Source organism: Bidens hawaiensis, unplaced genomic scaffold, assembly GCF_021521415.1.
Source record: "Bidens hawaiensis isolate Kalapana, Puna unplaced genomic scaffold, B.hawaiensis_p1.1 tig00017242_1, whole genome shotgun sequence".
Classification (NCBI taxonomy): Eukaryota; Viridiplantae; Streptophyta; class Magnoliopsida; order Asterales; family Asteraceae; genus Bidens; species Bidens hawaiensis.
The window spans coordinates 378,712-397,209 of record NW_027492610.1 but is presented as its reverse complement, the minus strand read 5'-3'; the positions used below and the strand labels follow the sequence as shown (position 1 = coordinate 397,209).

Genomic DNA, 18,498 nt, shown 5'->3' with positions numbered 1-18,498 from the left:
CAACAAGGCTAAGAAGAGTGTTTTTGTTGCCCCCGTTCCTGTTACGGAGGACCCAAGGGTTGTTACGGTAGTCAACCATAACTGCAACCAAGACGTATGGAAGAATTGGGATTTGATTGTGGATGACGAAGGTTATCAAAAGGCTCGTTGCAAACTATGTGGTTCAATATTAAAGCACGATTCCAACTCTACTTTGAGAAAGCACATCAAGAAGCCATATTGCAAGGCGTTGAAAGGGATTGGCGCGACCGATCAAATTGACTTGGGTAAAGATGGTACACTATTTCGTTACAACACGACTAAAGTTCAAGATAGAATGGCAAAGTTCGTTATTCAACGAGGTTTGCCGTTTAACCACTTTGATGACCCGGAGTTGACGTCGTTGATTCGCGAAACTCTACAACCGAGATACACACATGTAAGTCGTACTACCTTAAGACGTCATTGTATCAGGTTGTGGGAGTGTGCTAAAAAAGAGTTAATCGAGTCTTTTCATTCTTTAGAAGCCATGGTTAGTTTAACTACCGATGTTTGGTCGGCACCACACGGGTTGCCCGAATCATACATATGTGTCACCGCTCATTGGGTTGATCCGGTGACATGGCAATTGATGAAACGCACCATCGCTTTTGAAAACTTCCTGTTCCCACATACCGCCGAAAAATTGTTTGAATTACTTGATGAAGTTATAACGACTTACAACTTGAGAAATAAAATATTTTCGATTTCGTTTGACAACGCTTCAAACAATACTAAGGCGGCTGAAAAATTTATCATTAAATATTCACCACCTTGTTTCGGGGATTTTTTTCATGTCCGATGTGTTGCACATATCATCAACTTGGTTGTCCAAATAGGTCTTGACAATGAACACATTTGTGATGATTTAAAATACTTTAGACTTATGTTACAAGATGTCTTCAAAAGTGGTAAAAGAAGACATCTTGAATATAAGAACTATTGCAAGTCGGTTGAAAGAAAGTATTTGGGGCCGAATTGGGACGTTCCAACCCGTTGGAACTCAACTTGTCATATGTTAAAGTGTGCTTTTGCCCAACGCCAAACTTTACAAGCTTTTCATAACAATCTTGTTGAAGAACGCGAGGCCGATATGTTTCCGGAAAGTGTTTGGATCCAAGTCGGTTATTTGTTGGAGTATCTTGATGTGTTCAAAAAGTCAACAACAAAATTATCGGGAGTCTATTACCCTACTAGTTGTTGGGTTTTGCAAGAATTGTACTATATGTCTTGTGTTTTTAAAAGCTTTGCGGAGAAGAACAAACTCTTCGAAAATATTGTTGCGATGATGAAAGAAAAGTTCATAAAATATTTTGAAATCATACCGCCAGTCTTTACTTATGCCGCCGCATTAAACCCCTATTGGAATGTTAATGGGGTTGAAACAACGATTGAGGAAATATTCGACAACTTAGGTATGCACGAGATTGACCCGAAGTTGTCGACGGAAGCGAATGACAAGTTCAACAAAAACCTTTAAGACCTTTATGACCATTATTTTCAAATGTATGGTCCAAGCACGAGATCGTCTTTTGTGAAAAAAACAACAACTGGTAGGCCGTGCAATGACCCACTTATAAACTTGATGAATGGGATTCGTGAACCGGCATCTAAGAGGCAAAGAGGAAACACACCAAGTAGCGAACTTGGTCGATATAGTGGAGCAAACTATGTTGAGGGCGCAACGGTCGACGAAATTCGTAATATTGATTTGTTGGCTTGGTGGAAAGGTAAACAAAACGAATTTCCCATTCTATCCGCCATGGCTCGTGATTTGCTTGCCGTACAAGCCTCAACGGTTGCTTCCGAATCGGTTTTTTCTCTTAGTGGGAGGGTGTTATCTATGCGAAGAACAAAACTAACTCCCGAGTCTCTAGAGGTTTGCATTTGCCTAAAGGACCATTTGGATGCGGTGGATCGTGTACAACACAAGGCGAACTTTGAAGACGAAATACCAATAGAGCGTCATATTCATGATGAGGAGGCGGAGGACGGGGTTTCTTCCGATAACGAAGACGAGGGTGAAGACGAGAATGAAGACGAAGAAGAGTTGTAATTATTTGATTTGGTAAAATTATTTGTAACTTGTTCAACTAATATTTAGTTTTGATTTGTTTTATTATAATTACTTTTGTTACTCATGATTAATTGTTTGTTACTTTTTTAATAACGACGAACATTTTATTCATCTAAAAAATAACTATTACAAACATTATTAAAACATAAACGATACTAAACATAACAACTAAAACATAAAAAACAAAGTCCGTCGTTTTAATCCGGGAATACTTATTTTTGGGTTGTAGAGCCGAACGACTCTCCCACTTCCGTTTTTTTAGCTTCCATTCTTCTTTTCTCTCGACAATACTTATTCGTATGTTTTCGTAATGTCGAGTTGGACGTTGCTTTAAGAAACTTCGAGCAATATTTGCAACGTGCCAACTCATGTGAGTCGGTCATGAGACACAAATCGTAATGAACCCAAACATCGGGGAATCTTGTTGTTTCGATCACCATAACAACGTCATCATTGGTTGCCATTTGTTGTCGGTTTAAGGTTAATTGTGGTTTGGAGTGTGTTTTATAGTTTTGGGAGTGGTTTAACAAGTACACAAACAAACCTTGCTATTTATAGAAAGAAGATAACCTATTTATAGTAAAAAAACCGGTTCCAACGGTCAAAAACGGCTATATAGCCGTTGGAACCGGTTCCTAACGGCTATAATGTTTAAATTTCAAAAAAAACCGGTGGAACCAGTTTTTACGTAAAAACCGGTTCCGGTTCCAACCTACCCGGTTCCTAAAAGTTTGCATTTCTGGGCATCGGTTCGGGTCGGGAACCGAACCGGTTCCTGACTAGAACCGGTTTCATTTTCTACCCGGTGTGAAAAAAACCGGTTCCGAACCGGTTCGGGTTTTCAAGGTGAACCCGATTTGTGCACCTCTAACGTGCATACACGTAACTAACAACGTACACTTAACTATATTTTAGTCACTAATAAATATTATAAAGAAATTCAATAAAAACAACAGAAAACCTAAATATTCATAAATATGAAATAATTTAATTAATATTCAAATAATGTTTTCCCAGATATTTCTCAAATAATTTGATACCTTTTTAAGACGGTCGCTTGTTGTGGAGGGATACAACAGGAATTTGGTTTGTATAGCACGTCGATCTAAGTATTATTTAAAACAACAAGAGATTAGATGACCAAAAAGTCCATGTATAGAGTCTATCTAGCGACGGGTAAACTTGGTTTTGAAAAAAATTCATATTAGAACATGATAAATAAACACATGGCAACTGATTTTTATAATTTATATTAATTTATTAGTTTGTGATAAAAACTTTCAAATGTTAAAAAAGAGTAAGCAAACCTACGCGTTGCGTAAGGTAACTAAAATAGCCATAAGCACTAATGTCTATCAAAAAATAGTTAGTAATATAAGCGTGCGTCTAATATGCTAATTCCATCCGTTATTGTTAAATTATATACATTCAACCCCCCTAGTAGAAGATTATGTGTGTTCAAGTGAGGCGTAGTATTGATTCGATCGGTATGGATTTGATTCATTATGGTATTAACATTCTCTCTATCCAAAAGTTATCACGATACATAAAACGAGAAATTTATATAAAGACGTTATCATAAAAAGTGAATTAAGACAATTACGTATTTATTTTGTTAAGTTAAAACATAACTAATTACTAATTAATGTTTATACTTATATAACAAATAAGCAAAAAAAATGCCTAAGTATGGGCTTAAAAATTTAATACTTCCGTTTATTAGTTATAACTATTAATCAGAACTGACCAAGACCAGCAGCTTTGACTTATTTGGTCAAACTACAAATTCTCCATATACCATTTAGCTCAAATCCAAAGAAGTATATGTTAACAATAAATAATTAAGATGCTAACAATACCATAAAGTTCAAGTTCAATTATTGAAAAAGTTCCACAAAGTTCTAACTCTGTCTAGAAAATATGTGCTAATAATAAAACAATTAAGATTCTAAGACTGCAACTAAATAAAAATAATTAACAAGCTAACAAACCTACTAAGACTGCAATGATACAACTAAGAAAGCATTAACAATACAACACACCTAGTCCGCCTAACTCCTAAGGACCTAAGCGACGGATACATACGTACGGTATATTGTATCAAAGCATTCTAAAAACAAAAACATTAAACTACACATACACACAACCTGCATACACAATTTACAGACAATCTGAGAAAGAAGCCAGAGCATTTTAGGGTTCATACCAAAAAAATGTAGGAAGTAATTATGAACGTACAAAGAGAAAGATAGGATCCATCTTGGTTAACAAAATGCAGCATCGTTAGCTTCAACGATCCAACCGGCTTTGTTTCTGTAAATTCAATAATCATCACGCCACCCAAGCTATAAAAGTTGTATTGTTCTATTAATGCATGAGGGTTGTTGCTAATATAATTATGCAACCCAAACCATTTTATAGTCATATAAACACATATAATTATTAAAGGAAACTATACTAAAGAACAACTTTTCATAATATTAAATCAAAAACTAAGCGATAAACAATATGTACAGTGATCACTCAAACACAAATTCCATCACATAATGATGATCAAAATTCATACTTAATCATTATTGCTATGATCATATATATACATAAGTATTAGCCCAAAAAAATACAAAAACCCTACTATCCATAGTATCAAAATGTGCAAGGAAAATAAAAACATCATATTAACTTCTAGTAAATTAGTAAGCTTCCTAGACTTACATGAATCGTAGAGCAACAATCTTAATTTCAAATGTCAAGTAGATTTAGTAATTAATACTTTAGCAACAACAACTGGGTAAGAAAACACATAAGTGAAAGGTATTACGACCGCAACCCGAAGCAAACAAAACTCGAGTGCACAACCCTGAAGTAACCGAACGTGACTAAACAATAGACCCAAACATCACAAGTCTTACATGTATCCAATGGCACTGTATTTTAACCCGTATAAATCAAGTTGTTTCATTAATCAGGTAGGGTTTAAAATAACATATATAGTCACCTGCCAGCTTGAACTTTTCAAAAAAGGTATTGTTTTTGAAATAGTATGAACTATTATTATAATTTCATTATTATTAGTATCATTACTTTTGAACAATGTGTAAGGGTAAATTCAAACTGTTCAAAATTGGTCACTGGATACAGGTTAGAGTGGTTATGTCGGGTTAGGTTCAGTTAGTTCAGGTATGCGTGATCAGGTATCAGGAACTCAACCTGAAGCAAACGATACGCAATAACCCGAACTAAGCCGATAATAATATAATCATCGATGATGCCTTCAATGATTGGATTGATACCTTTTTAAAATGGACCGTTTTGACCCGAACCAGAACGATAGCTTTTCAAAATGATTAGTTTTCACCCTAACCAATTCAATACCTTTTTAAAATAAAAGGTTGTGACCCGAACCATATTGATACATATTCTAGAATAGCCCATTTTAACAAGTTAAAGACAACAAATGCATTCTCGTTAATGTGTGCAAAAGCAAGTAAAATTCGAAATGCACCACATAAAAAATTATTTTAATAAATTTAGTTTCAACAAAGTAATAAATTAAGAAATAACTGAACGAGATACTTTGATGCGGCACAACAAAATGGATATCATGTTAAGATCATCTTATGGATGATAAAACTAAGTTCTTATACCCAAATTATAATAATGTTCAAAGCCTTTCAAAAAATAATAAGAATATTAATAATGCTCATAATGATAATATGCTCAGAAAAAAGAATTACCTGGTGTTGCCCTGTAATCTTTATGAAAGATCATCACCTATATGTATATAATTAGCAATAAATAAAAGAGGATACACAAGCACATCACATCTAAGCAAATCAACATCAGTACACAGTAATGTATATGCCTATTGGAGTCCAACAGCTGCAATAAAAATATAATTATAAAAAAAAGAAAAATGTGTGGAGATTAACTTCAATTGAAGACCAATAATACCTTAATATGGTCATTTTAACTTCTCATAGTCCAGTACATCCATTCCCACATAGAGAAATACAAATGTTTCTGCAATAAAAAACATTGTTGCAAATGCATGCTTGAAATTGGAGAATTTTCAATACACGAAACAAAAGTATGACCTAGCAAATAAACTAATGAGTATAAAATTGGAAAAAAAAATATATATATCTGAATCATACATACCTAGAGCTTGAATTATGCCATGCATAGTGTGACATTAGAACCCCAGCAAAAAAGACACTCACTGAGTTCAAATAACTGTACAAACCAAAAAAAACCAACCCTTTATTTAGGACTTGATTTTGATTATTCTTAACTTGATTTCATGAGATTTATATAGATATGGATTAGTTGATTATTACCTCTTCTGCCAACATGTAGGACATCAGAATCGTCATAGAATTTCTCGTACGCTTGAATGCATATTCGATGGCGAGTCCATCCAAATTAGAACAAGAACATTGCAAAATCAATGTTTGTCATCAACTATTAAATAAGCTGCCAATGAAGTATAGTACTCACCTTGGTGGTTGATAAGACAAATGCACCGAAGAATTAAAATGATTATTGACCCAAGATTACAAGCCCTAAACTCAGACAAGGTTGGTAAATGGTTCACCTATCCAACCATAAATAAAACTATTAAAAATTAGGGCAAAATCAACAATGAACTAATCAAGTGAAGCTAGACAACAAAACCTTCAAAATTCTGGAATCCCATATTCAGAGATAAATAATACCCACACTTACCACCATAACAGGAAGTGGGTTGGAGTGATGATACGATAGCCTGGAGATGAGGGTGTCGGCCGACAAGTAGTATTGATTATAATCGAACATGAATGAGCTGAAGAATCCGGTGAGCGAGAGAGAGAATTGTCAACATATTATTGAAACGATGATGTAGGAGTTCAATTGAAATCGTTTGAAGGAGCAATTCGATCAAATAAAGGATGTTAAGCAACGATTGATGGAGCAATTAAAGCACTTGAACGAGGTTAAACTATAGCTGAAGGATTGAAGGTATGAAGTTGCCTGCCGGTGAACAGATAATTAAAGTTACGGCGTCTCGTATTGGAATCCGAGAAGTTGTCTGTACCTATTATAATGTAACATAGATACATATTATTTCTTTTAGTTTTAATTATTAAATAAATATTTGAATTTACAAAATTAGCCTCTTCCTTAATGCATATTACCAGATTTAACGAGAAAAGTTAACGGGGTTAGTGTCAAAGGACGTAACGTGATAGAGATTTGAAACATCAAGTATGTTCTCTGACATTAAGTTTGCTAAATGACTACCATTGAAAAAACGTTCAAACATAAAGGACGTGTTTTGCCATTTTGTCTAGTTTGAATTATGTAATTTTTAATTTTAAATGAATGTTTTAATTTTATTGTGTTTAAATTATTAAAAATTAAAATTCTTTAGGGTAGTTCGCTGATGTGCAGTTATCCAGGATAGCTCAGGATAAAAATAAGATAAAAATACATTATTAGTCTAAGTTTAGGGTATTTTAGATACCCTTCCTCTACCGTTACCATTACGTATAATGTTGTAGCTACCACCCCTATCAAAATGTACGTCAAATACCCATTTTTTTAGCCGTTGAAAGAAAAAAAAATTCCCAGATATTTTTTTTTCTTTTTAACATTTCAATTTGCATGTCTTTAAATTCCATTTATCTAAATAAACTTAAAGTCTTTAACCCCCTTACAAAAGTGTGTTCACAAAAAGCCCAACTTGGATAATGACCATTGACCCTAAAAGTCCCCACTAAAATATTAGCATGTTTGTCGACAAGTTTTGTCTTCACGACGACGTTTAACGAAACAGTGTTGAAATAAATCCCCAAATCATTGATGTATTCAATCCAATAACTAATAATACTATTATTATTATTATTATTATTATTATTATTTTTAGAATTCAAGTTTATCCTGTGTTATAGAAACATCCAAACGATTTACAATGAAGTGGCAGGTAAGCGGGCAACAAGCTGCGCCATAACCCCCTTTTGGATAGCAAACCCAATCCGACTAAAAACAAAATTTTGATTCTTATGGGCTGATACGTTACTATACATAACTTTCTGAACCTTATTCAAAAGGTCCACGGCATCCGGAGCTAAGAAACCAAATGTGTCAAAGGTGAAGGGGATAAACACGTGTTGATTCTCCAAACAAGCTCTTTCGTGTTTAGCAACCTTGCCCGATGCCGCCTTCAATGCTGCCTAGCCTGCTACAAATCCAATGTCCCTAATCCCAACAAGAGGGGACACTCCTGTGAGGTCGACACAAGCGTGTTTTCCCCTACCCACCAAAAAACAAGTATATCGGCTGGTCGTAATGTAGATCTTCCTTCTTGAGGATCGGTAAGAAAGTTTACGGGGGCTTCCTTTTTAGCCGAAATTCCGGCTCGTTTAAGAACATCGCATAGAACATCCCTCACCAAATCATGTCTGTACTTAAACCCAGGCAACTCTTTGCAGTGAACCGCATGCTCGCCAAAAGAATCCAAACAAACCTTACGGCAAACCGGGCACGGCTCATCTACCGGAAACAAAGGGATCATTAACTGATACTTCAGGATGGCCCGGTACTACAAAGCCGATATATGTTGGCCCAATCCTTCAATAAAGAGAACACTTAAGAAATCTTGAGCCCGAGGAGCCCGAAGACACTCAAACACCACTTTTTTACGATGGAATAAATCAAACTTTATTTCCAAAGTCTGATTCAAGACACTCGCCAAACTTTGATGATTCCAAACTTTATTAATAATATTAATGCAACAACAACAGCAGCCGCCACAGTGTCCGCCGCAAGACCCAAACCCACCTTCGATGACCCCTTTCAAGAAACGTCTTCTTCATCGAGTCGAAGACTCCGATACTCGTTTCTTATCTCCTACTGGTACAATTTGTATTCAATCAACCCTAATTCTGTTTTGAAATTTACAAACCCTAGTAAAGAATTCTGTTCAAGTTCAAGTTAAGTTGATGAGATTGGATGTGGGGTTTGGAATTTGATTCAAATTCGATTAGAGTTTTTGGAATTTGATTCCAGTTTTTTGAATTTAGGGTTTTTTAAACGCTAGTAATGAATTCTTATCAAATTTAGCTTACGATGATGAAATTGGATGTGGGTTTTGGGATTTGCTTCTAGTTCGATTAGGGTTTTTGTGAATTTGCTTCCAACCTTTTGAATTTAGGGTTTTTAAACCCTAGTAATAAATTCTGCTCAAATTCAAGTTGCGATGATAAAATTGGATGTGGATTTTGGAATTTGCTTCGAATTCGATTAGGGTTTTTGTGAATTTGCTTCAAATTGTTTGAATTTAGGGTTTTTCTAAACCCTAGTAATGGATTCTGCTTAAATTCAAGTTACGATGATGGATGTGGAATTTGGTTAAAATTCGATTAGGGTTTTTTGAATTTAGGGTTTTTTTGGGGATTGAATGTTCAGTTTTAATGTTTCAGTTTTTTAGGTAAAATTCGACCGGAAATCTGATTTGTTTTAAATGATTACGTAAAAGATTTCTAATTTCGTCGAGTGGGTGGTTTTTGTTCTTTTAAAAGGAAGTCTTTTTGTGGGTGATTCTTGCTTTTCAAAAGATGGGTTTTTTTCATGATTTTAAATTGGTTTGCAGTTTTGAGTTTCTTGAATTGAAAAAGATGGTGTTTTTCATACATGAAATTTAATATTTTTGAAAGGAAAACATGTTTCTTGAATGCAATTTTTTTTGTTTTTGAATCTAATAAAAAGATGGTAAGAAAGTACGTTGGATATATGAAATTTAATATTTTTAAAAAGGGAAACATGTTTCTTGAATGTAATTTTGTTATTTTTGAGTCCATAAATATGGTGATTTTCATGGTATTTCCAAGAAATTATGTTGGATATATGAAATTCAATATTTTTGAGAAGGAAAACATGTTTTTTTTATAAAAATACTTTTGTTGTTTTTGATTTATCAGAAAAAAAGGAAGATGGCGAATACGTGTCGGAAAAGCATGAGAGGGTGGAGATTGAGTATAAGAATCCGTCTTATGAAGATGAACGGTTTGAGAGAGAATATATGAACGAGCATGATGAACGGAAACTCGAAGAACATGAATTAGGTGATGATAATTTGTATGATGAACATGGATTTGATCAAGATGGTTACAGGAAAGAAAGACATGATGTAGTTAGAGAGAGACAAAAGAAGAAAGAATTAGAAGTATTTGTTGGTGGTTTAGATCGAGATACAACTGAAGTTGATCTTAGAGAAGTTTTTAGTGAAATTGGTGATATTACTGAAGTTAGGCTTTTGATGAATCCTATGACAAACAAAAACAAAGGTTTTGCATTTATACGGTTTGCTACCGTCGAGCAAGCAAGACGTGCTCTAAATGATTTCAAACGTCCAATGGTAATAGTCTTTTATTTTATATAATTTCAGGGACAACTTTTTCACTTCGCCGGTAGTAACCAAGTCAATTAACAATTTTCAGATTAATGGAAAGCAATGTGGAGTCGCTCCAAGTCAAGATAGTGATACATTGTTTGTTGGTAATATCTGCAAAACATGGTCAAAAGATATGGTATGTTTCAACTTCTTTCAATATTCAATTGCGTTATCTTTTTTGCACGTAAGTCATGATAAACGTTATTGTTTTTTCAAATTTTCAGTTAAAGGAAAAGTTAGTGCGTTACGGTATAGATAAGTTTGAAGAGTTGACTTTAGTTGAAGATGCTAAAACCGAAGGCATGAATAGAGGATTTGCGTTTCTAGATTTTCCAACAAGAGCCGATGCGTTGGAAGCTTGTAGACGTTTGCAGAAACGAGACGTAATATTTGGAACTGATCGAACGGCTAGGGTTGCTTTTGCCGACACCTTTATTGAACCCGATGATGAGATCATGGCACAAGTATATGTTGCTCTTTATAGCTTATATCTTCGTTTTGTAATTAAATTGACTTAAATATGGTAACATATTAATATATTATTAAATATTTGGAAAATGCAGGTGCGGACCGTGTTTGTTGATGGTTTGCCTCTTTCTTGGGAGGAGGATATTATAAAAGAACATTTAAAGCAGTTTGGGCAAATCGAGAAGGTTGAACTTGCTAGAAATATGCCGGCTGCTAAACGTGATGATTTTGGTTTTATAACGTTTAGCACACATGAATCTGCGGTGTCTTGTGTTGATGGTATTAATGATTCCGAGCTTGTTTTCAGAAACAAAAAGGTGAACGTTCGGTTTGTTTAAATTTTGTTTTATTATGTCGTTTTTTTGGGTTATGTTTGACCTCAAACGGGGAAAAAAAATAGTTCCAAGGGCAAATGAGTCATAAGGGATGAAAAAGTCCCAAAGTCCATTTTTAGTACATAATAGCTCCTAAATCGTGTAATCAAATATTCAGATTATTTTGTAACATATTTCGTATAAGAGGTTTTCGTATAAGATGTTTGTACATTTTTAGTTTGGGTTTTCGTATAAGAGGTTTGTACATTTTTATTATTATTACTATTAGTATTGCTCTTATTGTTATATTATTCTTATTCTGGTTAATTCTGCTTACTAGATTGTACCTATTGGTATTAATATATTTTGTTATAAGTGGGTCCCAAAGCTTTTATTATTTTGATTAATTAACACAAATAATCCAGGATATTTTGGTTTTTTAATAAAAAGTTAAACAGAAATTTTGGATGGGGTTAGTGGGTTGGATTTTAATTGATACGAAAATAAAACTAATGGATTAAAAAAAGTCAAATTTAAACTAATGGACTTGAATGGTGTTTGGGTTAAACTACAGGGACTAAAAGCGTATCTAAATCAAAATATATGAAATTTTAATTTGAGTTTATATTCAATAAGCAATTTTGTAGATTTAATTTCTAATTTGAGAAGTCCTTAAATATATTGTTGTATGTGATCTTGGTAGTTTTTATTCAATAAACATTTTTGTAGATTTAATTTCTAATTTGAGAAGTCCATCAAATATATTGTTCAATGTGATATTGGTATATGATTTTATTTCTATGAACTCATAAAATTATTTTTTTTACAGGTGAAAGTGCGAGCAAGGCTATCTAGGCCACGCCAGAGGGGTAAATCTGCTAAATATGCGCGTGGCGGTTACACAGTTGGGGTCGAGAGTCATCGTGGTTACAGGAGCTCTTGGGAACCGAGTTCAAATCGTATGGATAGCCATAGGCTCTCAGATAGGGGTAGAAGAAGCATGCGGGACCGTAGCCTGTATGATTCGGGCCGCAGAAGGTCATATGATACTAGAGACAACCGAGAATATGATGTCTCGGCGTCCGATCGTAAAAGAACTTATAGTTCTACAGACAGATCTTTAAGGCGAAGATCTCCAGGTATGCAGTAGTCAAACTTGCTGGTTGGGTCGTTTTGACTTTTGATCCTAAACATTTGTTCAAGTTTCTAGCCATTTTATAATTACTTAGTGTCACATATGCTTACTAGGGTTGTTCAAAAGAAGATTGAAAAAAGCTTGCTCAATTTGGCTTGGCCCAGCAAGTTAAGAAACATATAAAAATGGGTTCATGTTAAACCAATAATAATATTCTCAATTATTTTATAAATAATTAGCATGTCATAGCTTAAAAGATTTTACAACATAATAATAATAATAATTTGTTTAAATTAATAAACACAATATAGGGGGTATTATGCATTGACATGTTAGAGATAATTCATAGCCAGTTTTATAAATAAACAGGTTCAAATTGGCATATTTATAATAAATACTTATATTCACGTTTTGCTTATTCAGTTTACGAAAGGAGCGGTTTCAGAACAGAGTATACGAGGCAAAATGACGAGTGGCCGGTTTATAGAGATTCTTACTCTTCACGTGATGCTAGTTACGTCGAAGATACTTCTAGAAACGTTTCTCGTGTTCATGGTCGGAGGGTTTATGATGATGATGACGACGACAGTAGGTACATGTATGTTGACCGTCCATCAAGATACAATGATGGCGGTAGCCGTAATTTTGGCTCATCTTCCAGTATTAAACGTCCTTACTCCTCAATTGTAAGTCAGTTACTTATTTCAATAAATTTTTGTAATGATGTTTTAACGCATTAATTATTTGTAAACCTAGGAGGAATACCGTCCTCGTTATACGGAATCATCTCGGAGGCGGTCAAGGGCAGGTTTTGATTATGACAATAATTTGGATTTGGCGTACAATGACAGAATTTATGGAAGCGAACCTACAAGGTACTGCACATAATTTTATTTTTGGAAACGTTCAATAAATTCTCTAGTTACATAGATTTGTATTTATTATTAATGTAACTTATTATCAGGCTCACACGCGGGTCCCGTAATCAGGGTTCTGCTGGGCACTCAGGTGTAAGCTACAGAAGAGGTATAATACTATTTTGGTCCATAATCTTTTTTAAAGTTGTTATTTTGTTTCTTAATTATCTACCTTTATCAGTCGATATTGCCAATGACGATCCAGAAGAGATGTATTCTAGATATGGACGAGAACGTGAGTCACGCGACTACATCCCGTCACGATCAGAAGTATGTTTCATTTTCTTGTACCTTTTTTTCTTCTTTTATTTAATTATATAATAACAATATTATTAACATTTCTGAATGTTTCTCAGATGCGTGAAGGGTCATACTCTACTGGCTACTCTAACCATCGTGCGACAGATGGCGGTTATGCGGGTGGCAGGGTATCGGACTCGTACCACTGAGGTGAGCTACCAAAAAATAATTATAAGTGTTACCTTACATAGGTAAATAATATCATATAAACAGGTTGGTAAACCGGATGATTTAGAGGCTTGCATCCGACCGAGATGGTGTTGTGGGTTGTATAAGTGGATTTTTCAAGTTTACTTCAATAAGACTCGTTTTGTATGAATTTGTGGTGCCGATATGATCCTTATAATATTTACTGTGGATTGCTAGATGCCGTTTTGTTATTGAGATTTTAAATAAGAAATCGTGGATCATAACATACAGGTTGTCTTGGTCACCTTTTAGTGGATTTATACCATGAATTCTAGATTTTTGAGATTTTTATAGCACGATCGGCCGAAAAGGACGGATCATGCAGAATCATAAACCTGGTTGATTCTGAAGGATTTTTATTCCATCTGAGATGGCGGTTGCAACATAGTTGTCAACGAGGTTAATGTTGTCACTTGTCAACAATTCGACAAACATCACGCCCAATGTTGTCTTTATAGTCTGATACGATGATTGGCATGATGGTTGGTCATCTTTTCTTTCGTTTCAGCTTTGCGGGTTCTGTTTGCATGGTATACGGGTTTGGGTTAAATTAAGACAACTCGACTTGCTCGGGTCTATCTTGTTGTGTTGATTGGTAAATGAGTTCAGGCTTTTTAGTGTGAGGTGGATTTGGATAAAGTAGCCCACAAGTTGATTTTATGAACATGTTTGGCCGACTTTATGGACGGTGAGTACCCGCTTAACATGGATTAATAAATCGAATCTAAGTTGTTGACTGTTAAGAACTGGTCAAAGTTTGACTTATTTCATTGAGTTTGATCAAACTCTGACGTGCATTTCAGACAATGGGATCTCCATGCTCATTTTTGAGATCTTCAAAGTTTTGAGTTATATGCTTGTTTGACATGTAGATGCAAATATCAGCTTAAACCCTAAATATCTCATTTTCGAGATCTTCAAAATTGGAGTTATATTCCCGTCTGACGTGTAGATGTAAACATCATGGGTAGCCAACATGATTCTTGTAAAGTTGATACGAGTGTTGACAAAAAGAATTAAGTTTTAAGACCAAATTCTTTCGATGGATGATAATTGGACAAGATGTCTTTGGATCTTTTAAACGATTGATGTTTAGTATAGCTGTAAACAAGCCGAGCCGAGCTATGGTATGAGTTTGGATGTAAACAAGTCAAGCCGAGATAGACTCCATAAGTTTGAAATGTAATAACATTTACCAATGTAAAAAATAACAAATAGTAGGACAACATAACGAATTCTGGAAGCCTTTTATGGCTCAATTTATCAAGTGCATGTATTATAGTATCCATTGTTTTGGGAAGTGACCACCAAATATTTTTTTTTCTAGTGTGGTTGAAATTTATTTAAAGCAATTTAAGTTCTTCCCTTGTCGTCAGCATCCTCTTCTCTCTCAACTGAGAAAGAAACGTGGTGGCGACGAATTAAGAAAGAAACACCTGGAGGTATACAACGTGGTTGGTGATTACAGTTGAAAAAAAAGTATAACAAATTGGTTAAGAAATATAATATCTAATGTTAATTACATGAATGTTCCCTATGTTATGCACATATTTTAGTTCTAGTTTCCAACATTAAAGAAATTACACAATTACTCCAATGGTTTGTATATTTTTAATATATAATTTTCATAATTTAATCAAATCACGTGGGACACCTCTTATTAAACAACAATACGTGTATACGAGCATCTACAACTAGGGGTGTTTAAAAGTATCCAAATCCGAATTAACTGATTATCAGTATCCGAACTATCCAAAATTTTGGATATGTATTAACCCCAGTTATCAGAAAATTGGAATTCAGATAACATTTTTGGGATTTTTCGAATAGTTTGGATATACGAACTATCTGAAAATATATATATATATATATATATATATATATATATATATATATATATATATATATATATAGGGTAAGGATCCTAAGAGAACCCTTTACAAATTGAGAACTTTGAGAACCATTTTGGACCACTAAAAACTTATTTAAAAAAATCATAAAACAAAAAATAATAAAAATTTTTAAAAAGTAAAATAACCAAAATTCTTATATTTCATTCTGGTTTCATTAAAAAAATACAAAAAAAATAAAAAAAACGTCGTATTATACACATATGTATAATTTTATATAATCTTTAGTTACGTAATATACACATATGTACAGTATCATTTATCTTAAATTATACACATGTGTACAAAAAAACATGTAAATATACATATATGTATATATTATACATATGTGTATATAATTTAGCTAAACCGAGTTTTTTTTTTATGAGACCGGGATGATAAAATAAGAATTTTGGTTTTTTTACTTTTTTGATTTTTGTGTTTTTTTGATTTTTATGATTTTTTTTATATTTGAGTTTTTTGTGGTCCAAAATGGTTCTCATAGTTCTCAATTTAAAAATGGTTCTCTTATGATCCTGATTCTCTCTCTCTCTATATATATATATATATTAATTTTCATTCTATACCTTGTTAGATGTAACCCTAATTTAAAACAAACACGCCTTTTTCATTCAAGAGTTCCTTCCCTCTCTCAACTCCATCTTTGCTCTCTCTTTGAACCTGATGTTGTTTGATTGGATTTGCTTGTTTGTTATTTTCTAGGATTGGAAACCTTTTTCTTGTTTAGGTTGTTGGATTAAAAACCTGGTTGTTGGATTAAAACATATAGTTTGTGTGTGTGGTTTCTTTCTTTCTTTCTTTTTTTTTCCAGATTCGTATTCGGATAGTGAAATTCACTTATCCAAAAGGTCTGAATATCCGAAGTTCGGATATCCAAAACTTCAGATATCCGGTTTTGAATACCCCTATTTATAACAACAACCCTTCAAAAACTGTCATATCAACATCACATTAGATTCCAAACTTTTTTAAAAAACGTTCACTTTCTAACACAAAAAGTATTTATAAGCCGCCACATCATCACCTACTCCTACAATAAGTTTTTTATTTAACCAAATAACTTTTATAATAAATTTATTTTTATATATTTAAATAGTATTAGAATATATATTTTTTTAAAACAAATAGAAATTTAGAAACAAAAATAAAAAGTATATGGACCAAATTATGGCATCAACTCTTGGGCTATCTTATAATCCAGCCCAAAACTCAAAGTTTTAGTTGTTGTTATAACCCTAGAACCCTGAGATTGTTGCAACCATTTTTCTTCCAAGTCACCACTTTGCTAATCGAAGTAACTATTGTGTTTCTGCACTAGTATGATCGAATTCTATACAATGAAAAACGATAATGAAGTGATAGGGTCCCGAAGGCACCTTTGGACCATAAAATAAGCTCGAGTCACACTCGCGGATCTAGCCTTATCAACTTAGTAGTATTTCTAGATCCATCCGTGGAACCAAGTAAACCATTAAAAGGTCTTGAAACATACTCGTGGAAGGATCCTTATCACATTATAAGAAACCACAGGCAATATCCCCCCCCCCCCCCCCCGCGGGTAGAAAGACTTATCACCCACAAAGAAGATACAATGCATAACGGCTAATCCGAGAACCAATCACAGTCCAAGATTCCTTGATGATGACAGCCACGACACAAGAAATTGGGATTGCACGATGGGCCAATCACGGGCCGCCAGCATGGTACCTCGAGGTGACCAACGTCTATATCTACCAACTGTCATGACCAATCGGAAACCTCGTACGTGTTCCCCCACAAGAATAAATTGTTCCACTGATAGTGACAGTTCAACCAACCCTTATCAACCACTCTTGCTATAAATGTCACATTTGGACCAACGGTTTAAGGATCATCATTCTCTCATTCTTGCGGTTACTCTATCCATACTCATACTAATTAACACACTTGAGGGTTGTTACGAGAAGACCTTTGATTCCCCTTTCTCGTAGTGAGCTCACGGTGTTCTGTTTTGCATGTTGAGTCGGTTCTTATTCGTGGGAGTTAGATTGAACATAACCACCGGTTGTTTCTTCGGTTAATCACACGATTTTGTTGTGGTATCACATGTATTAACACACCAAAAACACACCGGGACCAAAATTATGGCATCAACTCATTTTCAAATAGCCGGAGTAGACCGATGAAGATGATTATTAATAGCAAGTAGCCATTAAATTTAAAAGTTTAATTATTTTTATTCTTTTATTATAAATTAGCTGTCGGAGAGGACCAACCTTCACCAGACAATGCAAATTTAGAAACAAACTTCACTCCCACAACACAGGTTAGTCCATAAAGGAAAGTACATCAGTGCCACATCGACTCAAACCTCGGGCTTTGAAGTCCGTTGCCGATGCTCTAACACCCTTGCAACACTGCTTGCAACCATTACCATCCTTCGTTTTTTCTGCGGATCTGCAACTCTTTGGCTAATGGATATGTGACGGTTACCACCCTTCCGTGAAACTACAATAGTCTATCAACAGTGTTATAAAAATCGCTAGTCGGGCGGTGGGGTGGAGACTAGCGATTAATCGAGATTAATCGAGGTTAATCGGATCACACTTTAATGTATATTTTTCAATTTTATATACACACACACACACACATTTGTTTATGTAATTTTCAGTTTTATGCATGCATAAACATGTTTTGGCCGGAAATTGGCTGGATTCTCGCTGGAAACAGCTGGTTTTTGTTGGAATCTCGCCGGAACTC

General features: G+C 34.4%; 1 protein-coding gene across 2 annotated transcripts; it reads left to right on the top strand.

The window, feature by feature from the left end:
- The first annotated feature begins 8,853 nt into the window (after positions 1-8,853).
- LOC143553462 (uncharacterized) lies at positions 8,854-14,060 on the top strand. Of its 2 annotated transcripts, XM_077043464.1 has the most exons (12): positions 8,854-8,989; positions 10,054-10,490; positions 10,573-10,662; positions 10,751-10,990; positions 11,090-11,311; positions 12,138-12,447; positions 12,867-13,129; positions 13,200-13,318; positions 13,408-13,469; positions 13,542-13,630; positions 13,717-13,810; positions 13,874-14,060. In XM_077043464.1, the coding sequence occupies exons 1-11, from the start codon at positions 8,863-8,865 to the stop codon at positions 13,807-13,809; spliced, it is 2,052 nt and encodes a 683-aa protein (XP_076899579.1). In that variant the 5' UTR covers positions 8,854-8,862; the 3' UTR covers position 13,810; positions 13,874-14,060. The 2 variants fall into 2 exon arrangements, with proteins under 2 accessions (XP_076899579.1, XP_076899578.1); XM_077043463.1 differs by having other exon boundaries at positions 13,717-14,060.
- The last annotated feature ends 4,438 nt before the right edge of the window (positions 14,061-18,498 follow it).

Bases quoted from the DNA above. Each gene is read 5' to 3' on its own strand.
- LOC143553462 (XM_077043464.1), top strand. From the start codon at position 8,863: ATGCAACAACAACAGCAGCCGCCACAGTGTCCGCCGCAAGACCCAAAC. The intron at 10,491-10,572 runs GTAATAGTCTTT...AACAATTTTCAG, and splicing joins ATGATTTCAAACGTCCAATG to ATTAATGGAAAGCAATGTGG. The intron at 10,991-11,089 runs GTATATGTTGCT...TGGAAAATGCAG, and splicing joins ATGATGAGATCATGGCACAA to GTGCGGACCGTGTTTGTTGA.